The sequence below is a fragment of the Talpa occidentalis genome, unplaced genomic scaffold (genome assembly GCF_014898055.3).
Source record: "Talpa occidentalis isolate TD23 unplaced genomic scaffold, MPIMG_talOcc4v2.1 talOcc4.17, whole genome shotgun sequence".
In the NCBI taxonomy this organism is placed as follows: Eukaryota; Metazoa; Chordata; class Mammalia; order Eulipotyphla; family Talpidae; genus Talpa; species Talpa occidentalis.
In genome coordinates this window covers 38,927,195-38,954,837 of record NW_023601754.1, presented here as the reverse complement: position 1 = coordinate 38,954,837, position 27,643 = coordinate 38,927,195, and the positions used below count along the sequence as shown (strand labels likewise).

Here is a 27,643-nt window from a genome sequence, read left to right as displayed (position 1 = left end):
GCAACCTGGAGCATGGGCGCCCACTGCACCAGCGCTGGCTGTGGTCCAGGTGAGTGCCTGCCTCGCCTGCCTGCCCCGTGTCCCATCGGCAGTCACTGACTGGCCTCTTGGCCTCCACAGGTCACAACAAAGCTACACTTGGGGCACTCTCGGCCCAGGGCTGCCCCCGCCTCCTGAACTGTACCCATGGTTACCTCTTGAGCTCATCTGTGGGGACACACCTGCCACCACCTCAGACCTCTACAGCTTCTGCCTCCTGGCCCAGGAGGTGTTCACTGGTCAGTGAGTGAGCCTTTGCCCTGCCCCACAGAGGCACCCCGCCCTCCCGCCCAGGCCCTGCCATCATGCTTCCTCGCAGGAGAACTTCCCTGGGCCGGGAGAAAGGGGCCTGAGGTGAAGGCTAAACTGGAAGCAGGTGAGAGCCCGGTCTTGGACCCCCTGGTGCCAGCCCCCTATCAGGCCCTGGTTCGGGCCGGGCTGGGCCTAGGGCCTGCCGACCGCTGGGGCAGCCTGCAGAGTACACGATACCTTCTGCGGGAGGCCCTGGCCCAGGTACAGAACAGGTTGGCAGGGGTGGGTGGTGGCCGTGGAACCTCAGGCAGGGCCCACAGCCCCACACCCAGTCTCCTCTCCACAGGCCTCAGCTCCTGAGGTGAGCTCCGCTATGGATCGCACCACACTGTGTTCTGTACCCCAGGGCTCCCTGCCGGGTTACAGGGCAAGGAGTAGGTGGTAGCAGGTGTTGGGTGCAGCCCAGCTATGGCCCCCCCATTCCAACCAACTGGCCTGCCCCCCCAGAGACACTGTCCTGTGAGTGGCTCCCAGAGCCAAAACTACACCCCAGCCTATGCCCCTGTGCTGTCCCTAAGCCCTCCACCTACCCACCCCCCATCCCAGGTAGGAGCAGGCCGGGCTGCAGAGCACCAAGGGAGTTTGGGGTTCTCGGGGAACCCGTCAGCTCTCTGCCATCACTCTCTGCAGGCCCTGGAGGCGCTTGAGGTCGTGGGCCACAGCGGAGTCTGGAGGGGCGCGGCATGGGACTCGGGCAGCAGCCTGACTCTGGGCAGCAGCCCCAGCCCTGGCCTCGGCCTGGACAGCAGCCCCACAGCCGGGATCAACCTGCACTGCTGCCTGGAGCCCGGCTTAACAGTATGGATGCCCCAGGCCTGTGTGACCACCCAGTCAATAACCTGTGACGCTCCATCCCAGCTTCCCCAGCTGCCTCTCTGACCGAAGACCCCCAAGCTGTCTCCTCACTGCGACCCTGCCCATCCTGCTTCCCCCAGACCCCTGCCCTGCACGCCTGCCTTTAGGACTCGGCCTCTGTGCTGGGGACCCAGGGCTCTGTGCGGCAGTTAGAGGAGGTCCCAGCTAAGACGCACCAAGCCCTGCAGGGGCTGCCCTGCAGGACCCCCAGCGGTGTGAACCCACCCCTGCTTGCTGCCCCACAGGGAGGCTTCCCACCCCCTGGTGCTAGAAGGAAAGGCGCCAGACCAGGTGAAGCAGAGTGCCCTGAGCCCATCCCTGCCCCGTCCTACCCTCCCAGGCCCAGCCTGAGCTCCATGGCCACTGGTGGCAGCTCGTCTTTTTTCCTGCAGGCGCCCAGCACTGAACTGATCAGAGGAAGTCTCTTCTCCAGCCTGCAGAAGTGAAAAATGGGGCCCTGGTGGGATGGAGGCGGGGGCTTCTGGGGCCCTTCCTCATTCCTGAGGTGTAGCCCTGGGTCTGTCCTGACCCCGTCTCCACCCCCCCAGGATGGATCTGCTGGAGGAGATCCTAGCAGAGCTGCGAGGCGGGGGCCAGCTCGCAGACAGGCCCAGGCCTGACCCCACCCTTGATACGGATTCTTAGGACACTCATGGCCCCCTCTCTGCAGATCACCCCTCCCAGGCCCCAGGAATGACTCCCCCGCTTGGCACCCGCTGATGTGACAAAAAAAATGCTAAAGCGCCCATCTGTGTCTGCCTCTGGTCACTGAGCCTGGCCCCAGCATGACACCTGCAGCCACATTCTCACCATTTTTATTCATTAATTTTGTCAGATGGTTTAGTGGGGTGTGTGGGGGGAGACTGGCAGGTGCTGTGCCCCTCACCCCCTGTGCACAGATCAAGACATGCTGGGGGCTCCTGGAGGGAGCGGGAGGACAGCTTCAGCCCAGCCCTCGGGTTTGTGCGAGAGCCCCCAGGATGGAGGATGGCAGGGGCGTGGGCGCACCCTTCAGCCCAGGGTAGGGGAGCTATGACAACAGGTTAGGGACCCACATCAGAAGCAAGTTACAAAGTTAGAAACCTGGGCAGGGGGTCAGGAGCTCGAGAAAATACAAAACAAGGGTTTGGGCTGGACCAAGATCATGAGGGGCAGGGAAGGAGGAAGGTCTCTCCCAGCTCTGACTTAGCAGTAGCTTCGGGTCTGGCCCTCAGAGTGGAGGGACCAGCTGGGAGTGGGGTAAGGAGGTGGGGGACCAGCCCCCTCCCTTCCCTGCCCCCTATTCCTGTATAAGGACCCTCGGTGATGCTCACCCCCCCTCCCATAGGCTGGTGGGGCTGCCCTGTAGAGCAGGAGAGGCTCAGAAGGGCCCCAGGGCTCATGCATCCTACGAGGGGTGTGGGGACCCCAGGGGGCCCGCTGCTTCAGAGGGAGGCGGGGGGCCGGGGGGCCGGGATCTGAACGGCTTCTGGGGTGGGCAGGTGGAGAAGAGGAGCAGGAAGAGTCAGGTGAGGGACCCCTGGGACCGAGCGCTAGGTTGACATAGAGGGGTTCAGGCCGAGTTGGGCGCCGGACAGAGTGCTGGGGGGCCGAGTAGCCAAGGTGGTCGTGGGGAAAGCAGGAAGGGGGAGGGGGATAGCTGAGCAGGAAGTCGGGGGACCTGTGAAGTGGGGGCGACTGGCCAAGCATGCCATATGAGGCATTGAGCCTGTCAGGGGGCATGGAGCGAAAAGGACTCCAGGACCGGGTAGGGCCGGAGTAGGGGGGCCCCTCACCTGCCTCGATCTCATAGTACAGATTTTCTCCCCTGTCGAGTGGTGCAGGGGGACCCAGGGGGCTTCTCCAGACCGGGGCTGGGGAGTTGGGCTGGAAGGATGGGGAGCCCATGGGGTATAAGCCTGGCTTGGGGACTCCCAGAAAGGGGGGCAGGCACTCCCGGGGGACGGAGGAGAAGCCTGGGGTAGGAATCTGTGAGGAGACAGAACATGGGAACTGGGCTGCTGCCTCTGGTGCGTCCCTGGGCCCCCCGCCCATCCTGAGCTGGGCACTGACCTGGGCAGGGCCTCTCAGCCCCCTCCTTGAGGTCCCTATGGGCCTCTGGCTTCTCACCAGGCTCCCGTCACTTTGCTGCCTCGGTAGGGAGGGTGGGGGTCCAGGAGCCCAGGCACCTGGGTGGGCTATGGAGTGGGGGGGTGGCCCACTCCCCGAGGTCACCGGGGGCTCACTGCCTACCTCCAGGGATAGTGAGCGGCGGAAAGGGGAGCGGGAAGCAGGCGGGGTGGTCCCATGCTCCTGCTGGCTCTGTCTCTGGGCCACCTGCTGAGCCCGCTCAGCCAGGGCCAGGGCCATGAGGCGTGCTGGGTTCTTGGGGGGTGGGGGTGGGGCTCCCCCAGGGCGCAGGAGGGACAGGGGCGGGGTTGGTAGTGGTGAATCCATACCAGGACCTGGACAGAGAGGAATGGGGAGGGGAGTCAGCTGCGTGGTGGTGCAGTCTCGGGGTGAGGGTGTGGGCTGGGCTGAGCAGCACTCACCATGCTGACCTTGGGTTCCCTGGGAACCAGGCAGTGCCAACTTGCTGCAGATCTCCTGCTGGCAGGTGTCACTCAGCTGGGCCTCAGCTCCACGCAGCAGCAGGGGGATGAGATGGGGCCGCAGGCCTGGGTTGGGGCTGAGGGCTGGTGTTGGGGTGACTGAGCCAGGTGTCCCCCCGGCTCCTAGCAGCTCCAGGACAGCGGGTGGCACCGACACAGCCAGGGGCTCTGAGATGTCCAGGGCAGTGGGCGAGGCAGGGCTGGTGGGCCCTCGGGGTGAGAGGGCCTGTGGGGTCACCCTGGGTGGGAAGGCAGAGGCAGAAGCAGGGGGTGCTGGGCTGGCAGGAGGTGCGGGGTCCCCTGGGGTGGGGCTGCTGCAGCGAAAGGTGAGAGGATCAAAGTCGAGTCCCCGAAGCCCCTCCAGGCAGCGGGGTGGGCTGAAGTCCAGCTCATCACCATCATCTAGCCAGGCTGAGGTTCGGTGTGAGGGTGAGCCGGAGAGTGCTCCCAGCCCGGCTGCTGAGGATGCTGAGGACGAAGACTTGGAGGAGGAGTCGGAGGAGGAGTTGGAGGAGGATGAGGAGGACAGGCTCTCGCAGGAGCCAGCAGGTGCTGGGCCCACAGGGAAAGCGTCGCTGCTGGAGTGAGGTCGCCGTAGTCTGTGCAGCCTCTGGAGGCCTGGAGGGCAGTTAGGACTCAGAGGTCAGAATTTCACACCACCCAGCAGGCCGGGGAGGTAACATGAAGAGGCACTTCCCGGATAGGGTCACAATGGCTGGGAGAGAGTCAGAGCTGTTCAGACTCAGGGGTGATAAAGGAAATAATGGGAAGTCCGTGAAGAGAAAGTTCCAGACCCAGGGGAAAGAACCAGGCCTGACAAGCTGCCCGAGATGGGTTTTCTGCACATGGGACAGCGGCGAGCAGCTGGGGGGATCCAGCCTGAGCCAAATGCAGGCAGAGGGAGGGGTGTGATAGTGCACACGCCACAGAGCCCGGCGCACCCGGCAGGCGGCCCCTTCCTTGTATTTCCCTGCAAAGTTTCACAGTGACAGAGCTGTGCTGTGGGTTACACACCTGCATGTGGGGAAACCTTAAAAGCAAGGGGGTGTGGGCCTCCCCGGTGGCCCAGCGGTTGAGCACTGGGTTGCGAAGCTGCCCGCAGCCTCTGCAGCGCCAGTTCGATCCCCGGCTGCTCCCCGGCCACTGGAGGAGGGTCCCGCATGGCGCGCAGACCTCTCCTGCCACCCGCTGCTCCCCTCAGCAGTGTACTTCGGTCCTTCTGCCTGCTCTGCTCCCCGCTCTGGCTCTGGTGAATTCTCTCACCCTCCCGCGCTTCTGACTGTACCCAGTGCTTGTATAAACAAATTAATAAATCTTAAAAAAAAAAAAACAAAAAAACCAAGGGGGTGATGCTCATCAAATCTAGAGCACACCCTGGTCGCGAGGCTGCAGGGGGCAGAGGGCAGCTCACAAGGTAGCGGGGTTTTCTTAGTTCTGGCCAGGGGGTTCCTGGGTATTCATTCTGGTCTTTAAAATCTCTCCCCAAAGGACTGAAGGAAAGTCTGTTTGAAAGGAGCCCACGCGGGACAATGATCATGGTGCCGTGACCGCAGACACGCTTTATCCCACTCACTCTACCCAATGCCCAGATGAAAAGCTAAAAATAGCCCAAACAAACCCCAAAACCTAAGAGCCCCCAAACTGAAGTAGACATTCAGAGGCCAATGGGGGACCCCCACCCCTCCCAGCTCTACTTGGTCCCGGGCCTGGGCCCCCTGCACTCACCAGCCCCACTGGCTTGGGATGACAGAGACTCCTCGCTCTTGGCCGACCTGAGCGTGACTGTGTCGGGGCGGCTGCCTGCAAGGAGAGGTGGGGGGTCATGGGGGCACTCTGCTGCCTCCCCCCATCATCCAAACGCCCAGCTTCTGACCTGAGGGCTGTGGTGGGGCTCGGGTGCCCCCCAGCCAGGGCAGAGGCTTCTTTCGGGGGATGTTGGGGCCTCGGCCCAGTGCAAAGAAGGTCTTCCAGCTGCTACCCCCCGGCTTCCGCGGTTTCTCGCCTCTCACCCCTTTCCTCCTGGGGTTGGGGTAAGACAGGAGGCGGTCTGAGTTGCTAGGTCTTTGTGTCGTCCTTTCCCTCCCCGTCATCCCTCGCACCTCTCCACGGGTGAAGCTGGAGCCTTGGGGGCTGTGGGTTCTGTGGGTGTCCCCAGCCGGCCCTGGGTGCGAGCCTGGGCTTCCTCCAGCGTCAGCAGGCGAGTGGAGGGGCCACTGCCAGCAAGGGACTTGGGCCTGGGGAGGAGGCAGCGGCCTGCGGAGTTGGGAAGGGGGACACATCGTCAGGTGGAGGGGCTATTCAAGGCCACAGGCAAAGCCAAGCGCGACAGCCCAAGCCCCGGCCCCACAGCGTGCCCACCCGGGCTGGCAAGGCATGGGGCCAGGGTGGATCAGGCGGGAATGGGTGGGCGGCAGGCAGGTGAGGAGGGAGTGAGGCAGAACGAGCTGATGAGGAGGCAGCTCCCAGCAGCCAGCAAAGGCAGTGGCTCTGGCTTCAGTTACCTCCGGCTAGAGGGCCCTCCGACGTGTTGAATCCTGATTGGGCTGGGGTCCGGGACAGGGCGGGGGGACTCTGGGTGGGGCCAGGGCAGGGTCAAGTCTGGGGGCCTCCCCCTCCTCCCGGGTGGACCAAAGACCCCAAGTGCCCCCAGGAGCTACAAGGGGTGAAGAAAGAACGATGTCCGGGCCAAGAAGTGGGGATCCTGAGCGTAGGAGCTGAAATGAGAAGGGGGGGAGGGGAGGGAGAGGCCGGGGCGGGGTCCTCAAGGAGCCAGGTCCAGCTTCAGTGGGGTAAGGACACGGCTGGGAGCCCATCTGCCCGCCCACTGCGGCCCTGACAATGAGGGGACAGTAGCCAGCACAGCAGGGTTGGGATGGGCGTACCTGCAGGGTCGAGGCCAGCAGAGGTGAAGGTGTCACTGAACAGGACGTCCACGTGGGTGAGCAGGAATTCCACCACCACTGACTGTACCCGAACCTCCCTGAAGGCTGCTGCCCCACCCAGCCCCACTGACTCCAGCTCCATGGACCTGGATGGAAGGAGGGGGAGGGAGGCCAGAAGCCTTGAGCCCCAGTTGGTGGGTGCGGGCTAGGCAAGGTGGGAGCCAACGGGACAAGGACTGCCATTCAGCATCCCTGCCCTCATCAAACTGATCACATCTAGAACTGGGTTCTTGACCTTTCCCCAAGTCTGCGTTCCCGCCTTCCCCATCTCAGTCAGTGCATTTCTGGTGGCTCAGGCCGACCACTTCAGAATTTGATTCCTTTCTGTCCCTCACACCCACATTTAATCTGCATGCAACACTGGTGGATTCCACCCACAAAGTCCATGCAGAATCTAGATCTGGGCCTCCCTGGTGGCGCAAGGGGTTAAGCACAGCACTAAGAAGCAATCTGCAGCCTCTGCAGCACGAGTTCGATTCCCAGCCGGCCAGGGAGCAACCCACATGGCGCAGCAGACCTCTCCTGCCGCTCGCTGCTCCCCTCAGCAGTGTATTTCATCAGTCTGCCTGTTCTGTTCCCCACTCTGTCTCTGGTGAATTCTCTCACCCCTCAGAAACCTCTAGCCTGTACTGCAGCTCTTGTGTACATAAATAAATCTTTAAAAAAAATTATTAACAGAATCTAGATCTGAATCCAGAGTGTAAACTCCTCTCTCTCCTGCCCCCACCCTGGTGCAGTCTCCACCCTCCCCTGCTGGACATCACAGCAGCCTCCTCCCTGCCTGTCTCCGCCCCCACAATCTGATCCCCACTTGAAGTCAGAGGGAGCCTGTGAACCTGAGTCAGATCAGGGCCTTCCTCACTCAGAGTCCTCCCCTCACTGCATCTCACTCCTGGTAAAAGCCTTCCAGGGAGATGCTGGTCCCTTATCACCTTCCTGACCGTGTCATCTTCTCTTCAATCGCTTGCTCGCTCGCTCATTTGCTCACTCACCTCCAGCCTCCCTGGGGTTCCCCCAGCACACCAGGTGCTGCCCAGTCCCAGGACCTTTGAACTCTCTGTTCCTGCTGCCTGCCTTGCTCCTACCCAGTAGCCACACAGGTCCCTCCCTCACCTTCTACAGCTCTTGACTCAAATGTACCTCCTCAGCAGAGTCTTCCCCATTCACTTTATTTAAAATAATCAAAGTCCTTCTCTGTACTCCAGGTCTCTTTATTTGTGCCCCTAGTTCCTTTACCCACCGTCTGATGTTCCACCTATTTTTTAATTTATCTGTTTCCTCAGGAAAATCTGAACCCCTCCAGGACAGAGAGCACCCCTGTCTTGGTCATCACAAAATCTTCTGGGGCTCACTCTGCTGCTGGCCATAGCGGACTTCTACAGAAACTTCCCTATTTAAAAATTTCAAAATGCCATGACCCTGCACGTCTCCCTCCCTGCTTTGTAATCTGGGCACTCAGCACTGTCAGACAGCGCTCTGGATTTTTCTTATTGGTGCTGTACTGCCCGTGTCCTCCGGGGCATGTGAGCCCAGGATCCTGCTCCCTGCTGTGAGCACAGGGGCTGGCACAGCACTATGAACAAATGCTGGTGGCTTCCTGAGCGGGGCCCAGCCACTGGAGGAGCTAAGGCGGGCTGGTGAGCCGCCAGCTTACCGTAGTAGGTTGGGTGCCCAGACGATGGCCAGGTTGCGGGCATGCATGCTTGTGTTGGCGCTGTGTCTCGCCATGCGGGCCAGGTGCCTCAGCAGGTACTCCAGGGTCCTGAGGTGGGAGCAGAGGGGGACACCTGAGCCACATCTCCCTTGGGATGCTATCACAGCCCTTTCCTGCCCCTCCTGGTTTACCTGTAGTGTGGCGGGGGCAGTTGCTGGATGACGTCATGGACACGCACCAGGCGTTCCTCCTCCCCAGGCACTGACATGGCTTCCTGAGGTTGTGAACAGGCATGATGGGAGCTGGGCTGATGTATCCCACACCCCCCAACCTCACCGGCACCCTTACTCACACTGAACTTCCCATAGAGCTGGTATGTGAGCAAGGGGTTTGGCAGCTCCCGGAAGTAGAGCTTGCAGAGGGAAGACACGCTGTGGATGTCCTGCAGGAAGGCGGGGCCGGACAGCTCTGGGATCCTCTCACTGTCAAACTCATGCCTGAGGTCCCCCGAGAGGAGGAAGACTCAGGTCAGAGCTGGCCCACCTGGCTGTGTCTGCCCCCCACCCCTCCCCAAAGTATCCAAAGATGGAGGCAACTTCCTTCCTGGGCTGCGTTCTTCAGAGACAGAACCTTACTGAACCCCACAACAACCCTGTGTACCAAAGACCAGAGTGCCCCATTTTCCAGAGGACACCAAAGCTCGGGGGGATGACCCTGCCTACAGCGACCCAAGGCCATCTGACTCCAGAGCGTGACCCTGTCCCTTCCACAAAGTTGTGACTCTGAAATGTCACTGGCAAATAGCTGAAGCTGCAGCAGCACCTGCCCACAACCCTCCCTGGTGCCCCGCTGCTTTAAGTACTTTGTGCCTGCTTTCTCAGCCCCTTCAACCTCCCCAGAGGAAAATTCTCAATCTTAACTGTTGCCCAAAAGGCCTATACATTCTGCCCTAGTTACTTCTTGACAATCGTCTCCTGCTGCTCTCCCCTTGCACTGGCTGGCCCCGCCCCTCTGGATGCGCAGAGAAATTCTGAGAAATTCCGCAGGGCCTGTTCCCTTACCTCCAGGGCTTGGTCGCTCTCCAGAGGCCTTCTCTGCCCACCCTGTTTAAAACTGCAATCCTGCTTTCTGCTCATCTCCTTATCCCAGTCTGTTGCTTTCCACAGCTCTAGCCAGCTAGAGCAGCCTCTCTCACTGACTTGTCTCCCTCCAGTGTGTGAGCCCCAAGGGAGTGGGTCTCTGGTCATCTCAGTCTCCACTGCATCTCCAGGGTCTTAGGCTTGGCAGGTGGCAGGTGCTCAGTGAAGACTGATCCTCTGCTTCTAATATATATTTTTTAAGATTTTTTTTATTGATTTATACATACAAGAACTGACCAGAGGTGGGGGTGGTGGTGAGAGGATTCACCAGAGACAGAGTGGGGAGCAGAACAGGTGGATCTACTGAAATACACTGCTAAGGGGAGCAGCGGGCAAGACAGGAGAGGTCTGCTAAGCCATGTGGGTAGATCCCTGGCCGGGGATTAAACTCGTGCTGCAGTGGCTGCGGACAGCTTCATAGAGCTGAGACTTAACCCCTTGTGCCACCAGGGAGGCCCCTTGGATCTAATATTAATTCTCTCATCTTCCAGGTCTCAGATGGGGTGACACTTCCTCAAGGAAGCCCTCCCTGGCCCTGGTCTCAGTCCAACCTGGCTCTATGCCCTCCTAATTGCCGATAAGTCTGCGTCCCCGGCACATGGCATGGGGCCTGGCGTGGGGAGGGTGTTCAGACAAGGTGGAAGGGTTTGGTGGAGGGCCTCACCGCAGCCTCTGGATGTTGGATGACACGCCTGAAAGCCGGTAGATTCCATCCACCACCCCGTGGGCCTCAATGAACTCCGAGCAACAACGAAGCACCTGGGGCACTGGCAGAAAGTCGGGAGTCAGGGCAGGCTGTGCCTTGGGTGGGTAGGGTGGGTCGGGCAGGTGGGCTGGGCCTTACCGTCCTGGCCTGAGTTGCTGAGGTGCTCTCCCAAGTCACAGCCGAACACCCGCTGCCGCAGGATCCCCCGCTGCCGCAGACGCTGCCGAGAAGGCCGGGAACGCATGAAGGTACGGAGCAGGCCAGCCAGCTTCCCACGTGGTCGGGGAACAGCTGTGGGGGAAAGGCAGGCCACACCAGGTCAGGGCAGAACCAGTCTGGCGGGGTAGGAGGCAGAGGCCTGACCCCTTGTTTTCATTCATTACCTGAAGTCAAAGAGGAGATGCCCTGGGGAGCTGGGACACCACTCAGGGGACCATCAGCATCTGAGGGGTGAACAATGGTTGGAAAGGATGGATGGGAGGCAAAGGATGCAGAAGGGCCTCCCCTCTTTGCCCATGGCACTCACCCCCCTTCAGTCCTGGACCCGGCCGCTCTGTGAACAGTTCCACACACTCACTTGGGAAGAAACCAACCTGAGAAAGACTCAGGGTCAGTGACCGGCCCAACCTTGCGGGCACAGCGGCCCCACCCCACCTGTCCATCCTGAGGCAGGCTCACCTGGAAGCCTCGCTTGCCCCGCCACCAGCTCCGGTCCTCCGTGGGTGGCATGTCAATTACTGAGACAATGTCTCCCACCTGCGAGCAGACAGGCGCGAGGAGGGCAGGTCAGAAGGAGCAGGGGGAGTGGCAAGCCCAATTGGGGTCTGCTCCCGACACACTCACCTCGAAGGACAGCTCATCTGGTGCCTGGGCTGTGTACCGTTTGATCACGTGGGCAGCGGCCACCGCAGGGATATTGAGGGAGGCCTCCTCACTGAGGAGCAGTCGTCGGCCATGGTTGTCCAGCTGAGGTGGAGGGGATGTGGCGGGGAGAGGCCAGAAGGTGATGATAAAGACAGAGGTTCCACCAGGCCCGGTGGAGGCCATTGCCTGTCCCCCATCTAAAAGCCCCTGTCACTTGGAGCTACTCGTCAACACTGAAATGCTCGCCCCTTCCAAAACAAAGCCGCTTCCTTCTCTCGTGTGGCCCAGGTCTTCCCCGCGCCCTCGTCCTCCGCACATTTGCTCTCTAAAGACCCGCTGGTTTAAGTCCCTCGTAAGCAGGCGCTTTGTGAGTTCCAGTCAAACCTATTTTTAACTGACATACCTTGAAATCCTCACATCCCCCAGAGCCCAATACCTGCTAAAATGCGTGCTTGCTCGCTCGCTCTCACAGGCATGCGCCCACACAGACACTGAAATACCAGCGCCTCCTCCACTCCAGCTCCCTTCTTTCCTGTGCCCACCCACACACCCACACGTGCACGCACACATGCGCGCACACACACTCTCTCAGGCTGGTTCTTGCTCCTCAGACACCCCTCACCCATTCCCAATCTAAGCCCCCCTGCTGGACCCACCTCCATCCAGGTGAGCACAGGCCCACAGTTGAGGTTACTGTCCACCAGTCCTGACAGGGTCTCCAGGTACTGCAGCAGCAGTGGCACCAGCATCTGGGGGCAGGTTGTCAGGGTGGGCTCTCGGGAGGGGGCCTGACGAGAGCCCACTGCCCTCCTGTAAGCCCTGGGCCCTCCCTGGGCAGGGCTGGGATTCCACCCAAGTACACGGTTGCTGCTCTGCTGCTAAGCCCCGAAACACTGCCATAGCGGCTGGCAAATGGGCTGTGCCAAGCTCTTATGTGCCCTCGTTGGACTGGTTACGTTAACCGAGTCCTGGGAAGCTCCCCATGATCCTAAAGTTAAAGGGAACTTCCAGGACCCTGCTGCAGTGCAGTGCCTGTCCATTTGGACTGGCCAGTATTCAGGTCATGCCAGCGTTTTAATATTCATCTATCCCCTCTGCCTTGATGGCTCCACACGTGTCTGATGAGGACACACCAGTGGCTGATGCAGGGGCTGGGACAACAGCAGGTTACCTGGGCAGCCCTGGCACCCTCTGGGGGTGGGGGAAGCTCTGGAAGGCAGGAAAATCTCCGGTCAAAGATGCACCGGTGGAGGTGGGCATCCAGGGATCGGAAGTCATCATAGCTGCGGAGGACCGGCCAGGAACGGCCCTGCAGGGTTGGGAAGGACGAAGCAGCAGTGGTCCCATTACAGTGAGCTGAGGAGCATGGTGACCAGTCCACAGGGCTAGATGAGAGGCAGGGGTGGCCTCACCTGACAGGTCACCTGTACCCCAAACACCAGTTCATTCTCTCCAGAGAAGCTGGGGCCTTCACGCTCTGGAGACAGCAGAAGCTGCAGAGGGAAACAAAGGCCCAGGTGAGGGCCTCACTTTTGCCCCAGTGCTGACCGCACCAGGTTGCCACTCTGGAGGGATGGGTCTGTCTCGCTACGGGCCCTTCCCAGGGTGGGGCTTGGTGGTGTCTCTCTCAGCATACAAGGTCCTGGCACAGAGCATACAACTAACAAAGAAATAGTTGCTGAATGAATAAAAGAAGAAATGAATGCGCAAACAGCTTTCCCCCTTCCCCGCAGTAACTACTGCCACTGGTTGCTCAGAGAACTGGAGCAGCCAGTCCCAGGGATAGTTTCAGTGGTAAAGTGGGAGATATTTCTTTGGCGTTGGGTGGGATCTAGCCTCCCACCTGGGTGTAAAGCCCCCATACCTGGATGTGACCAAAATCAACATTCTCGTAATGGAAATGGGCACAGTCAGCCAGCCGGGGAAAGGGACCTCGAGGAGCTGAGAGCCTGCAAGACAGGTAACACATCACTGGTGGCTCCTGTGCTTGGCCTCCCCTCCTAAGCTGAGCCTCTCCCTCACCGCTCACCTTTTCCCAGGCTTCCCCTTCACACCGGGTCCCGCAGTGGGGGGCAGGGGCTGCACCGAGCCCTCCCCTGGGCCATCCAGGCTGTCAGTGCTGCGAGCCTGTGGAGCAGAAGAAGAATCAGAGGCCCCCAGAGATGGGGCAGCAAGACAACAGGAGCATTGTTATCCAGCAGCCTGGGTCTAGAGGTCCAAACTGCTCCACACGCTGCCCTAAGGATGCAGTCAAGGGTATGTCGGGGAGGTGAAGGCTGGGCTGAGGACAGGCCTGCTTCTTCGTGTGTGGTCTGGGGTGGAAGTGGAGGAGCATGTGCCAAAGGTGAGGCAGGGAAACAGCCTCAGCAGCTGGTTCCATCTCTGTTTTAAAACCTCCTGTAGCCCTGGTAGAACACAGTGATCTTCCATATGTGCCTCTCCGCATCTTTCGTCAATGTCTGGACAGTCTTATTGCTCCCAATCTCTCCCTTCCTGACAGCTTCTTCATAGTAAGTGCATGCTTTTCACAAAACACAAATTGCCTCTGTATCTCTAGAGATCACACACGTTCAGTGGCTCCCTGTTATCTTCAAGATAACTCTGAATTCTCTGGTGTCTGTCCCATCTCTTCCTATTGCCTCCATCCTCGGAGCTCTCGAAATTCTAAGAGTCCAGGAGCTGAGATCCTGGGGGTCAGGGGTCACATCACGAGTGCTTGCCCAGCCCCCTCCTGAGCCTCACCCTCATTCTCCTCTGACTTCCTTCAGGCCTGTGCAAGGCTAATCCTGCTGTCTTGAATCCTGTGCCCAGCCTCCCACAGGGCTCACTCCGAGTAGAGTGATGTTAATCCTAACCTCCTATTTTCCAACCTCACCTCTTGGGCCTCAACTCTCATGTTCCCGCCTCTTGGAAGCTCTCCAGTACTCTTCAGGCTGTGTCAGGCACCTCTTCTGGACTCTTCCATCCCCTGAGATTCCTTCACCCCAAACATGACAGCTCCGCCTGAGCCCTCTGAGATATCACTGGTGACAAGTCCATCTCCCCCACAGAACTGTGACTTTCCCAGGAGCAGGGCCTGGGACTCGAGTCCCCAGTTTCCCAGCATGGCCCAGCACAAAGTGGGACAGAGAGCTGGTGCTCCACACAGCCGGGTTTGTAACTAATTTCTTTGGATCCTAATTATGCCCAGCGCCAGCCCAGTCGCACAGCTGGGGCCAGGTAAAATCTGATGAATAAATTAACCAGCTGCCAGCGGAGGAGACTGGCTTTTAGCGTCTCCCTCTTGCACACGCCTGCAAGCCAGAGTTCATCCTTGGGTCTCACCCTGAAATCTGTCTCCCTCCAGCCTATGAAGTTCCCCAAGGGATCTGATTTTCTCTCTGCCTGGAGCAGAGGGTCTGCACAGAGGTCTCAGTGAATGTCTGCTAAGTGAGTGGATAAGGGAATGAATGGATGAATGAGCAGGAACAGCATGGTGGGAGAGGGAGCCGGGTGGGGGAGGGAGCATGAGGACCCAAAGATCAAGCTGCAGATACAGGGGATGGCTTGGGTTTGGGGTGGCGTGAAGAGGAGGGGCACAACTGGAGAGTCTGCGGCTAAGGGGGTAGGTAGGAGGGGGTTGGCTGAGGGCTGGGGTGGGGTAAGAATGACTAGAAGAAAAGGGTCAGGCAGAGGCTGGAGCCGGTGGGGGTGGGGCTCAAGAACGAGACAGGGGCTGGGGGGAGCAGGTGGGGGCCAGCCCGGGGTGGAGGTTGGGAGGCGGACGCCGAGGAGGGCTTTGGGGTTGGGGTGGGGGCGGGGGAGGGACCCAGGGAGCTTGCGAGGGGCCACTTGGGGGCGGCAGGTGCTTCCCGGACCAGCCCCCCTGCTCCCAAGCCCAGTTTTCGGCCGCTGTCACCCCCGAGCAGGGCGTGGAAGGGGCCGCGCGCCGAGGGGGCGGGGCCGAGCCCGGGGCTCCGGCCCGAGACCGGGGGAGCGGGACGGACCCGACGAGGGGTGAGGGGCGGCGCAGGCCGCGGGCTCGGGCGGGGCCGGGGGCGGAGCGCGCGGGGCGGGGCCGCGCGCGGACAGACTGACACGCGGACGGACTGACGGCCGCGTGGGCCCCTCACCACCATGGTCGCGTAGCCTTCTCAGGCGCCGGCCGAGCACGACCCCCAGCTCGTCGTCCTCGTCGCCGCCGCCGCCGCCGCCATGGCGACACAAAGGGGAGGGCGCGAGCCGCGCGCGGGCGCCTGCAGGCCCCGCCCCTAACGGCTGCCCGTGGCTCTGGCGCGCGCCTCACGGGGGCGGGGGCAGGAGGAACGCGGCGCCGCTTCTCATTGGCTCTACCCTTGGTGGGGATGACGCCCCGCCCACCAGGCCGATTTTCATTGGCTTCGGCTGCGGTCCCATCCCGGGCTCAGGCTCTTCGGCCCCGCCCCGCCAAGTTTGACAGCGCCACGCCCATGGCTGTTTTTCATTGGCTGTCATTCTCCTCCCGAGACACACCCCCGGTTCTTTATGCTCTCTCCACACACTGATGCTACCCCTTGGTCCACTCGCAGTGACCGCTCCTCTGACATTCTTAATTGGATTCTTCCATGGCTTGAGGGCTTTTCTCCAGCCTCTAGCAGCTTTTCAGTCTCTGTCTTGTAGCTCCACGTTGTCCGTCCTGACCCTGCCCACCAAATATGGAGGGCATTGCCCACGAATGCTGTTCATTGACTCAGATACCCTGTCTGGGACACAGCCCGAGGGACACTTCGACATGGCCGCTCCCCACTTACTGGACATTTTAGCCAACCTCCAATCTTTTTTTTTTTAAAGATTTATTTATTTATGCATACAAGAGCTGGGGTACAGGCCAGAGATGCGGGGGGTGAGAGGATTCACCAGAGACAGAGCAGGGAACAGAACAGGCAGACTGACTGAAATATACTGCTGAGGGGAGCAGTGGGCAAGACAGGAGGGGTCTGCCATGCCATGTGGGTTGCTCTGCGGCCGGCCGGGGATGGAACTCATGCTGCAAAGGCTGTAGATTGCTTCATAGTGCAGTGCTTAACCCCTTGCACCACAAGAGAGACCCCCAACTTCCAATCTTGACTCCTTTTAACTAGGGATAGATTTAGAACACAGGCCAGAACAAGGCCATGCCTCCTATAGACGCAATCCCAGAAAACAACAATGCCCTTTCCAAGAGGATTTTCCCATCAGTCATGCCCCCAACAAGGACCTCATCCCTCTGCCTGTTCTGTGCCCCACTCTGTCTCTGGTGAATCCTCTCACCCCCTGCATCTCTGGCCTGTACCCCAGCTCTTGTATGCATAAATAAATAAATCTTTAAAAAAAAAAAAGACAATGCAGTTTCCTTGTTGTCTACTGGAATGACTATTTCTACCACCTCAAGGCATCATGGGAATAGTGTGACTATGCTGAGGCAGCCATGGCCTGAGGAAGCCCAAGTCACATGGAGAGACCATGTATAGGCACTACCATCTGCAATTCCAGCACAGCCCAGCCTGGAAGTCAACTGAGCCCGGTGCCATACCTGTGAGTGAAGACGCTCCAGTTGTCTGGTCATTTCGGTCTTCTCAGTTGAACCCCTAGATATCATGGAGCAGAGACAAATGGTCCTCAATTGTGCCTCGTCCAAATTTCTGATTCACAGAATCTATGAGCATAATACGGTTGTTTCATGCCACTAAATTTTGGGGGTGACTCATAAGCCTGCTCTGAGTAGGATGGCCCTTTGCCAACTCCTTGATTCCTACTTGTCTCAGCTTACAAGTGACTTCCTTAGGAATCCTTCTAGGTCCCTCACCCTCAACTGATCCAATTCTGCTACTATAAACATCTTATTTCTCCTTATATCTACATTTCTTATTGATTTCATTGAAATGTATGGTTTGTTCAAAGACTGTTGAATGCACATACTATTGTCTGTGACAAACAGAAGCTGCTTTTAGTAGAAATCTACCCTATTCCCCTCCTTTTAAAAAATACAGACATCAAAGTCATCTTGATCATATATTTTCCAGCCTTTTATGATGAAAAGTTTTAAACATACAACAAAGTTGAAAAGTTTTATAGTGGTCACTCAAAGCCCCATCATTTAGATTCTACCATTAACATTTTATTGTGTTGGCTTCCTCACGTCTATTATTAACACATCTATTAATTATCACATCTATTTATTACTGCTCTATTAACCCATTAACCTAATTAATTTTTGGATGTATTTCAAAATAAATGAGACTTTGGTATATTGTTCTGAAAACCCTTCAGATAATGTCTTTAGGGTTTTTTTTTTAGGTAAATTTTATGTACAATGAATTCATAAATTCCACTGAATTTTGACAACTGCACACACCTATGCAACCAAACTCCTGCTCAGAATGGCAACTGGACTTTTTATCTGGAGAGAACCCGTGGAAATTGTGTCAGAGAAACAGACAAAAATTGTATCCTTTTTTCTAATACAGTTTAAAAAGAGCCTATTTCTCCATTGTTTAGGAAGTTACAAAGTTCTCAGTTTCATGGAGGAGCATAGACAACTTTTCGTTGGGAAGTGTGTCAAGGAATTTTCTGACAAAACAAGAGACTTCTCCATGCTCTAGACAGGTGATGATAGCCTAGACTGAGGGGGGCCGTGAAGGGGGAGGATTTATATTCTGAATCAATGTTAAAGGTGGAGATGACAGGACTTCTTAGCCAACTGACCATGGACATGAGGGAAAGAGAGCAGTCAGGGATGATGACCAGGTTTTTGGCCTGAGAGGTTAGGATGGTGCTGAGCAAAGTCGAGAAGGAACACGTTTAGGGGGAAGATTGGAAGCTCAGTTTAAGACACTGGAGTTTGACCTTTGGGTGGAGATGGTGAGCAGGTAGCGGACTATAGGAGCATGAGGGTGAGTGGGCAGGTCTGAGCTGAAGATAGAAATTTGGGGGCTATCAGAATTAGAAACAGGGCTTAGAACCATGAACTCCATGACAGCACTTGGGAAGGAATATAGACAGAAGGCCAGGACTCTGGGACACAACAAAGTGGCAGGTTGGGCCACACCAGAGAGGGTAGCACAGGGGTGGGTGCTGGGCGCCAGGGAAGGAAATGCTTCAGGGAGGGAAGGAGCAGTGCTGGCTCACAGGGAAAGGCAAACTAATCACTGTCTAGTACTCTGGAGACCCTATCGGCTCTGTTCAGAAGCCAGTCCCTTTGGCTTCCTCTGAGACAAGATACACTGCTGCGTTGAGTCAGGTAAGGTGAATCCAAGTCTTGTGCGGATCCCCTCCCCACCCTTGGCTTTTCCAGAACCACCTCTTTCTCAGAGACCACTAGTAACCTGAAAAACACATCTCATTGGGATTAAAGAAAAAGCGTTCTACCGGGATAAAGCATTTGTACAATTCAAAGTTGTCTGGCCTCTCGGAAGTCTCCTTCCCTCTGAAGTCGCATCCTTGAGGATCTGGGGGTCGACCTGGCTGAAGGAGACCACGACCCCGGATCTTCGGTATGTTCCAGCAGGCGGGATAACTGGGCATCCACTTTCCTGGAAAAAGGGGGTGGGGGGAGGGAACAGGAAGGCAGATGTTGAAACATGTGCTCAGGATTGGGATCTGGGGTTGCGGGCAGTTCTGGAAAAGGGGCTCGGGAGGGAGAGGCACCCAGCGTGGGTCGTGGGTCGCAGAGGACTTAGGGGCCGGGAGTCACGGATGCAGGTGACGGTCACCTTTTCTGCCGCCGCAGCTCCGCCCTCTGAAGCCTTAGCACCTGCAGTACAGGGTCGTCCTGGAACTCGCTGCCATCAGAATCTGGAGGGAAAAGGTGCGAGTTCAGGGTCCGATTCACAGGTACTGAGCCGTCACCCAGGTGGCGGCAGCCGAGCGCACCGGGCTCACCTTCAGCAGCCGCCAGGAGTCGGGCGGCCTGGGCGAGGAGCTCCTCGGAGGGGGCGTGGCCGGCAGCCGGCGGGGGCGTGGCCACGGCCGCGGGCGGCCCAACCCGGGCCGGAGGGGGCGGGCCTCGGCGCCGGAGGACGCGTCCTCCGCCGGAGGGGGCGGGACCTGGGGGGGGCGGGACCCGGCTCGCACGGTGCCTTTGTCTTTTGCAAGCCCCAGCCCAGCGGAGGGGGGCGTGGCCTTGGCGATCCGAGACTCGGCCTTAGACGACCCTGGCGGGGTCTCTGCAGGCCGCAACCGTGATTCGGACAGCGGGGGCGTAACCTTAGGCTGGGTGTGTGTGGCCTTGACTTTCGCAGATTCGGACTCGGGTGGAGGCGGGACCTCGAGGAGCGGGGGCGTGTCCTCCAGGCTGTCCGGGAACAGCCGAGCGGTCACTACCTGGCCCAGGGCGCCTCTGAGCTGTGGGCCAGGCCCCTCCTCAGCTGCCAGGACTTGACCAGCAGGCTCCTGGCAGTGCGGAGGAGTTCTGCTCTTCTGGGGTTTGGGGCCCTGCCTCCTCAGCAGGGAGGGGCTGCTTGGTGCTGGGGTGGGGTGACCCTGGGGGATGACGGGGGGAACTGGAGTGGAGACGGGCATAGAAGTGGGGGCCAGAGGTACAGGAGTGTTGCCCGGGGGCGCAGAAGCTAAGGTTGGGGGCGTGGGAGGAACGGCCCCCAGAGATACCCAGGGACTGTACTGCGGGGCCCAGAAGACTCCATGAGGGCTGGGGCCCCAAAACATATGTGGTGTGAATCCTGGAGGAATAGGAGGGGGACCAGGAGGGGGACCAGAATGGGCCACATTGTCCCAAAGGGGGACACTGTTAGGCTGGGTTCCCATGGAACCAAGGGTCTCCACAGGGGCAGGAGAAGTCTGCAAAGTGATGGGGACAGAAACCTGAAAGGGAGAGAAAAGGTAGGTGGTCCTCAGTGCCCCTCTGGCTCCCCCTCCCTCCAGGCTTCCCATTCCAGCCCTTGCAGGCTCCTCCCCCCCCCCATCTCACTGGAGTGTGGCGGGTAGGGTTCCTAGGCAGCACCCAGGTTCCATCCCCCTGGCCTCTTTCTGGAGCCTGTTCAAGTTTCTGGGCCTGTTCAAGCTTCCTCCGCTGCCGCCACTGGTATAAAATATCATCCTCTGGCCTCAGAGGTGCTCCGGTGGAGGCCGGGGTAGGAACAGGTATGGGGTCCACTGCTGAGGTTGCTGTGGGGTAAGTACAGGTAAGAGGGGTGGGTAAGAGAGGGGCCAGGGTGGGCTTTTTTGCACCCTGCTGACACTCCTGCAGCTTCCCCCCTTCTCCATTTCAGCTCCCCCTGCCACCTCCCAGTGTTCCTCAACCCGTACGCCAAGAGCAACCCAAAGACAGTCTGTGCACACACCCCTGCAAATGTACCAGAAGGTTATTCAGACAGGTTTCTCCAGATGTCTTAACTCATCTCTGGAGTTGAAGTGGGGAAAGGCCACGATCAAAGGAGATAGCACTCATGGGCTTCTCAACTGTCATTCAAGGCTTCATTCATCAACAAATATTTATTGAGCTCTTACTACACGTGAGGCACAGTTCTAGATGTGGTTACAGCAGAGAACAAGACAGACCTTCCAGCGTCTGCCTTCTCCCCGCTTCACTGCCTCACCTGGGTCCAGCTGCACAGCTGCTTCCTCTCTGGTTGCCTTACTCACCTCTTCCCCCAGCCTGTTCCCACCTCTAGCCAGGGAAGCCCTGAATCAGATCAGACCTTTCCGATCTGATTTACTGGTATGGCTTTTGCATGGCCGGTAAAGTGCAAAAGCCTTTGTACTTGTGGTTCCCTCTGCCTAGAATGTTCTTTCCTCATGTGTCCACTGGGTTCACTCACTCAAATCTTTGAGATCTTTGTATTATTTTTTGTGAGCTCTTCCTGGGCTACCCTACTCAAAACTGCAACAACCTCTGGCCCTGTGCTCCTTGCTATTTTTCTCCTTCTCACTTAACAACTTCTAACACCCTAAGGATTGTATTTCTCTACTTACTAATGTTCGTCTCTAATGTACTGCTCCTCCAACTAATATTCGTAATTCAGGCTACATGAGGGCAGTGATTTTGCTGTTTTGTCCAATACCATATCCCCAGTGTGAAGAGCAGGGCCTGGTGTGACCAGTATTTAGGCCATAAATGGCCTAAATGCAAAACATATTGTTTAATGGCCAGCCCTGGGCTGGGGCTACAGCAGTGACTAACGACAGGGTTGCCAACTGTCCTCAGTCCCGTGGGGCAAACAGACACCATTCCTACCATCCAGAGCATCATTTCATCTGTCATGATCAGTAAGGCCACCGTTATCTTCAGAAGTCTTACCACCTGATACTGTACGGGGTGGGCGGGGGGGAGTTCCCGATCTTTCCCTCTTCCTCCCCCATTCTACATTCTGTGATTCTATTTCCAAATTCTGCCACTTCCTTCTACTCCACTCCTCTGGCTCCCCAAAACTGAAAAGATAGGGCCTCCCCGGTGGCGCAGCGGTTGAGCGCTGGGTTGCGAAGCTGCCCGCAGCCTCTGCAGCGCTGGTTCGATCCCTGGCTGCTCCCCGGCCACCGGAGGAGGGTCCCATATGGCGCGCAGACCTCTCCTGCCGCCCGCTGCTCCCCTCAGTAGTGTGCTTCGGTCCTTCTGCCTGCTCTGCTCCCCGCTCTGGCTCTGGTGAATTCTCTCACCCTCCTGCGTTTCTGACTGTACCCAGTGCTTGTATGTATGTATAAATATATAAATAAATAAATAAATAAAAAATGAAAAGATAATGACCAAATGCCTCACTTTACTCATATGGCCTACTGTAATCTGACCCCTGCCAGTCTCTTCCTCCTTATCCCATGCCACCCTCACGCCAGGCTCTTGCCTCTTCTAGCCCATTGTCTGTCTAGTCCTTCCACCTCATGTCCTATATACCTGGTACACAGGACATAGGACACTGTCCCCATCTTCATTATTCAGGTCTCCACTAAACAGCACCTCTTCCAAAAAGGCCTCTGACTTCCCAGCTCCAGAATCTTCTTCTGCCTGGCCCTTATTTCTGCTTACATTTCACATCTGTTTTGGGGGTGATGGAGTTATTCTCTGTCCACACTCACTATGCTGTGAGGACCTTGAAGAAGGGACCAGGTATGGGTAGCTCACTATGGAACCCCAAATCCCCCTCACAGGGCCTCATAAACAGTAGATACTATTTGTTAGATGAATGAATAAATTTAATCTAATAAATAATTGATGAATCATTTTATAGATGAGAAAACAGGTGAATAAAAGGTGAAATCAGAGGAGTTTAGATTCAGACATGTGAGTGGTTGGCATGACACCGAAAAGGATCAAACAGTTCTGGAGACACAGAGGGCCTCTCCTGCACCCCAGGATCTGAGCAGAGTAACGGTAATAATGACAGTAATAGTCCTTAATCCGGTCTCTGAAACTTGAAGACCAGAAATCTGAGTTTCATCAAGCTGCCTGGTGTATAAAGCAGGCAGAGAATGCGGTACACTGCACATGGTTGAACAACATGAAATTGCCACATTCAACCAGTTTGTACTTATAAAGACAAAAATTTCATATTGTTTGGTGTCATATGTCCAGAGCAAAAAATACAGCTATTTACTCTAAATGAGATTATAAATAGTTTTCATATTCTTTAGGCCAGATTTTGCTGTCAACTCAGGTGTGGTGCCAAATTTGCAAAAAGCCTTCTCATTTTGGAGTTTCGTGCTCAGAATTACAGAGAGGATGCAGACAGGGAACCTGTCAGGCTAATGACAGCCACGGTTAACAAGTGCTCCATGCATTCACCAACTCCCAGAATCCTCACACGCCCTAGGAGGGGAGTACAATTTTTATCCCCATTTTAAAGTTAGGGAGACAAGGTCCAGAGAGGTCCAAGGCCACAGAGCAGAATGCACCCAATCCTTGCCTTCCAGAACTTACCAGGTACCCTGGGGTCATAGTCCTTGCTGGAGTCAGGGGTGAAGGTCATGGTAGAGGGAGAGAGGCCATCAGAGCTGGTGGGCAATGAGGAGGTGCTGGCATCACTGGGGCTGAGGGAGGAGGAGGTGGAGGCCTTGCTGCAGGGAGAGGACAAAAGTGAGGCCATGGGGGTCTCGGAGACAGGGGTGCAGGCCTGAAGCTACAGGAGTGGGGAGGATGAGGGGGGTGGGGGAGGCACCTGCGTTTGAGCAGTCTGGCAGCTCTGCTTTGCAGGCTCAGTGTCTCCAGGTCCAGCAGAGGGGAGTTCCATGTGTAGAGGTTCTGCAGGGGAAGAGGGGTTAGAGGCCAGATCCCATCGCAAAGACTGCTGGGAAAGGGGCTCAGGACATAGGGCCTGAAGGACAAGTCTGTACTCCACCTGGTACCCTCACATGCTGGCTTCAGGTCTGTTCCTCCCCCTCAGGGAAGAGAGACCCAGTTTCCACAGGTGGATCCACACACGCCACAATGTAATCACTACTGCTGCTGCAGAGATTGACACTACCTTCCTGATCAGGTCTAGGTAATCACAACATTCTGTCCTCTGGCTCACAGTGATTACCTCAAGAATGAAAGTAAGCCCTTGGGCATTAGATAGAACTACTAGAAAAACTTCCTCTTACCCCAGCAATTACTAAGTTGGAAGCTACCTAGCTATTCTGAGGGGAAAATCTGGCCGAGACCGAGCCCAACAAAGAACAGAGAGCCAAGAGATTTAGGTCCCTACCAACACTTCAAACACATGGATCCAGCCATACCTGAAAACATCTGCTTTTAGATTTCTTAATTATATTATATAGCTAATATTTGCTTCCCTTTTGTTTACGCTTCCCTTTCCTTGAATTGGGGAGTCTCTGATTCTATCATAGAGTGGGTGTCAATTCAGGCACAGAGGAGGGAAATGATGGCAATGTTACCTGCTTTATTTCCTGAAGGGGGGCCATAGCCTTAACCTGAGATGCACTGGTCATCTTGGCAAGAGTCGGGACAGCTGTATTGGATCTTCCTTCTGGTTCACTGGCTCCTGCTGAGAAGTTCTAATTGAATTGGGGGGCCAGGAATGGGAGTAGCAGCTGGAGGTTGGGAGTGGATGTGACTAAAGCAGATACCTGATGCAAGTGGACTGCTGAGGTCTGGAGATTCAGGATGAAGCCACCAAAAGTCAGCTGGGGTTGGGCCTGGAGGCTGCCGTTCCTCTCGGCTTGTTGGCTGAGCCTGGCGGAATCTGTTTATGTACCTGCGAATGTCAAGGAATGGGAAGTGGGTGGGAGGAGGGCCAAACGAGAACAATCATGATCACAATCGCCAGTGTTTATCATATACCATAGCAGCAGTGGGCAGCTGTCTCAACTGCTGTTCTTTCATACGTAGTAATGCAATTTTTAGCTGGGCACACAGCCACTCTTCTACAGGTACCTCTGCCAAGTGCCCTTCTAACCTTATGGCTCATGTAACTAGGTTCTTGATCAATAGGCGGCGTAATTCTTTCTGGGAAGTGAATGTGGTTGGGAGCCATTCTGCTCCATAAAGAAAAGGCCAACAGCCTTAGGAGGGGAGAGCCAAGAGAAAAGGAAACTCTGTCTTTGATACATCGAGTGCTGTGTCTGTCCTGGCTGCTTCTGCCTGGACTGTTGTCCAGGAAAAATAAATGCTATCTTGCTTAAGTCACAATTAATTTGGGACTGTTAGCTAGAGCAGCTGAACTTGTATCCTACAATTCCAAGGACTCACTATGTGATGGGCAGTGTTAGAGATGCTTACAGACAACTAACTCAATGAAAACTTAATATAGTCCTAGAGGGTATGTACTATTAATAGCCCCAACTTATGGGTGAAGAACCTGAGACTGATTGTACCCCTATGTTTATTGCAGCACTATTTACAATAGGTAAAACCTGGAAACAACCCAAATGCCCAAAATTGGATGACTGGATCAAGAAGATGTGGTACATATACACAAAGGAATATATTGTGTATATCTTTTTTGCAATCAAAAAAGATAAACCCATGCCATTTGCAGCAACGTGGATGGAGCTAGAAGGAATTGTGCTCAGTGAAATGAGCCAGAAGGAAAAAGAAAATATCGGATGGTTTCACTTATAGCAGGAATATAGGGGAACCAAATAAGACATCAGTGTTCAAAAATAATAACAGTACAAAACACAACAAAGCAAAAACAGACAATTATAAACCAGAGACATAGTGCAGGGGAGGAGGAGGAAGAGGGATCAGAGGGAGCGAGGGAGGAGCACAGGGGACTGAGGTGATGGTGCACAGGTGCCTTGGTGAGGGAAATTCTATGGGAACTACACCTGAGGGGTGTAGTGGGGGAAGCAAATATTGTTTAAAAATGAACAATGATGTAAAAATTTTAAAAAAAATTAAAAAGGAAAAAAAAAAGAATCAGACTAAAAGGGAAAAAAAAAAAAAAGAAACTGAACCTTTCTTCATATAGAAAGTAAGGACTAAGCTGGGATTTGAATCCAGGCAGTCTTGCTCCAGAGCCCTCAGTAACACCAGTGTGGTCCCGAAAGAGAGTGCTGCACACACAGCTCTGGCAGTGATGATTATTATTGGACGCCTACCTCCTCCCCACCCAACCCAAATATTTCTGTCCCCCCAGGGCTTTGAGTACTTACTTGGCCACCACAGAATCCCCACTGTCAATCAGGGTGGGTGATGGGGAGCCTCCCATCTGTCCCTCAGTGGTGCTGGGTGGGGAAGAGGTCCCTGAACTGGATGGCCAGGACTCCTCAAACAGCTCAGAGGAGTTAGGACGTGTAGGGGAGTTGGGACCAGTGGCAGGAGCCTCGGGAGCTGCTGGGAGTCTGGATCTCTGGTTCCTGGATGGGCTCGGCTTCTGAGATAGGGAAAGTGGGAAGAAGAAAAAGTGAGACCTGAGGTACCAGGCCTGTAAGAGAAGAAAGACACACATGAAATCTCAGTCCAGAGGAGAGGAAATACTTGCTGCAATGGTAACAACTCAGAGAGGGCTGTGATGGGGGAGCCAGGTGGCAGAAGACTGGGTAAGGATAGGTTGTGGAAAGGGACTGTTTCTTAGTCGCTCACCCTCATTTCTATCACGTCTTCCTTCCCTCTAGTGACCACTCCCTTGCCATTGGGCTGGCACACACTGGTGGGTGTCTTCATCTTGGGGTGCCAGGTCTGGCTTCTCGATGGCCAGTAGTGACTTTGTTTCAAGGGAGCATCCCCAAAGGGGCTGTCCTGGGTGGAGAAAAGTGGAAGGCTGCAAGGGGAGAGTGAGGTTGGCAGACTGGCAGGTGCAGGGCACAATCACCACAATCCTGTCTGTGTGTGTGTTGGGGCAGGGTGGGGGCTGAAGTTGGGGGGGTAATAGGAAGAGTTGGACCGAACCAGACCACAATTTCCATGGATTGCTGGGAGATAGACTATAATACCATGCAGTACGGCTGCACACTCAAGATAAGATACGGGAACCTGGTGCAAGGGGTTGAGCACCACACTATGAAGCAATTTGCAGTCTCTGCAGCACGAGTTCGATCCCCGGCCGGCCAGGGAGCAACCCATAGGGCACAGCAGACCTCTCCAGCCTCGCCCACTGCTCCCCTCAGCAGTGTATTTCAGTCAGTCTGCCTGTTCTGCTCCCCACTCTGTCTCTGGTGAATCCTGTTAACCCGGCACCTCTGGCCTCAGCTTTTGTATGCATAAATAAATAAATCTTTAAAAAAATAAAAAGATACGGGAATCACGATTACCACCGGCTCTTGAAGCAGTCTCAGGAGAACCCAGGAACTGCTAGCCGTCTTCACCCCAAACCAAGTGGGGTCAGGCACCTCTCTGTCCCCGCAGCCCCATGGTTACGGACCCCGTCACTGTGCATTTCCCCTAAGTGTTGGGAACACTAAGAAGAAAAGGGTACCTCGACTACCATCTCCATCAATGTCTGAGCTCCGCTTAAGGGAAAAAGTTACAAAACAACACCTATGGGAATCTGGGGAAAATTTTAAAATGAAGATACTAAATCCCCAAGATGCCCCTGGAAGGAGACAGAAGAGAGAACAGAAAAGAGGGAAAGCGCTGGGGTCGCTCGGAGGAACCTGAGGCGCCAAGGGATGCGGGGGATTCGGTCCGAGACTCAAGCGGCCCGAGGCCGTGGAGCATCTTGGGAGTTGTAGTTCCAGTGCGGTTACGCGCCAGACACTCCGGACCCCCGCAAACCTGCCCCCAGCAAGTGTGGCTCTCACTCTGGGGTCCTCCCTAGGCCTCTTTTCGTGCCTAAAAGCGGGGCCCGCCTCACCTGCGGTCCATCTCGCAGCCACCTCCGCGCTTCCGCCCGCTCGGCTCGGGGGTGGGGCGGGCTCCACGCGCATCCCGGTCGCCTAGCAGTGCCCAGCAGCCCCGCCCCTCCCGGGAGAGGCCGCGCGGGAAGAGAGCGGGCCTGCGAGGCGACCAATGATAGAGAGGGAAAGAAAACTCATTAGAAAGTGACCAAAGGGAGGTGCCTCGCAATTGGCTGCAACGTCGGCCTGACTGAGAGAGCGTGTTTGATTGGAGCACCGTGGCGCGCCTCAGTAATTGTCAAGCCCGAGGGCCAATGCAGGGGCCCGAGGCCGCGCTCGCGGCTAGGAGGGGCGCTAAGAGTCCGCCGGGTTTCCTG

At 56.4% G+C, this 27,643-nt stretch overlaps 2 protein-coding genes across 5 annotated transcripts; both read right to left on the bottom strand.

The window, feature by feature from the left end:
* Positions 1-2,005: 2,005 nt before the first annotated feature.
* On the bottom strand, positions 2,006-16,825 carry ARHGAP33 (Rho GTPase activating protein 33). 4 transcript variants are annotated; one of them, XM_054697094.1, is made up of 21 exons: positions 16,633-16,825; positions 13,132-13,229; positions 12,967-13,051; positions 12,515-12,595; positions 12,274-12,411; positions 11,759-11,851; positions 11,082-11,204; positions 10,917-10,994; positions 10,765-10,831; positions 10,622-10,681; positions 10,377-10,529; positions 10,197-10,299; positions 8,746-8,890; positions 8,585-8,667; positions 8,394-8,501; positions 6,680-6,825; positions 5,897-6,050; positions 5,671-5,816; positions 5,523-5,597; positions 3,738-4,415; positions 2,006-3,650 (listed from the first exon to the last, which is right to left on the bottom strand). In XM_054697094.1, the coding sequence occupies exons 1-21, from the start codon at positions 16,696-16,698 to the stop codon at positions 2,392-2,394; spliced, it is 3,939 nt and encodes a 1,312-aa protein (XP_054553069.1). In that variant the 5' UTR covers positions 16,699-16,825; the 3' UTR covers positions 2,006-2,391. The 4 variants fall into 4 exon arrangements, with proteins under 4 accessions (XP_054553069.1, XP_054553070.1, XP_037373769.1 ...); XM_054697095.1 differs by having other exon boundaries at positions 3,747-4,415; XM_037517872.1 differs by lacking the exon at positions 16,633-16,825 and adding an exon at positions 15,215-15,273.
* Positions 16,821-27,345, bottom strand: PROSER3 (proline and serine rich 3). The gene is given in 12 exon segments (XM_054697098.1): positions 16,821-18,631; positions 18,812-18,893; positions 18,981-19,110; positions 19,113-19,919; positions 20,026-20,222; positions 22,966-23,102; positions 23,204-23,286; positions 23,922-24,028; positions 24,114-24,241; positions 25,644-25,864; positions 26,074-26,251; positions 27,284-27,345. Coding segments are annotated over 12 exon segments (2,223 nt in total). The 5' UTR covers positions 27,295-27,345; the 3' UTR covers positions 16,821-18,489.
* Positions 27,346-27,643: the final 298 nt, after the last annotated feature.

Excerpts from the sequence above, each read along its gene's own strand:
- ARHGAP33 (XM_054697094.1), bottom strand. The coding sequence starts at position 16,698 with ATGATATCTAGGGGTTCAACTGAGAAGACCGAAATGACCAGACAACTG. Across the intron at positions 11,205-11,758 it reads CTGTGCTCACCTGGATGGAG|CTGGACAACCATGGCCGACG; the intron begins GTGGGTCCAGCA and ends CCTCCACCTCAG. Across the intron at positions 3,651-3,737 it reads GGGAACCCAAGGTCAGCATG|GTCCTGGTATGGATTCACCA; the intron begins GTGAGTGCTGCT and ends CTCTCTGTCCAG.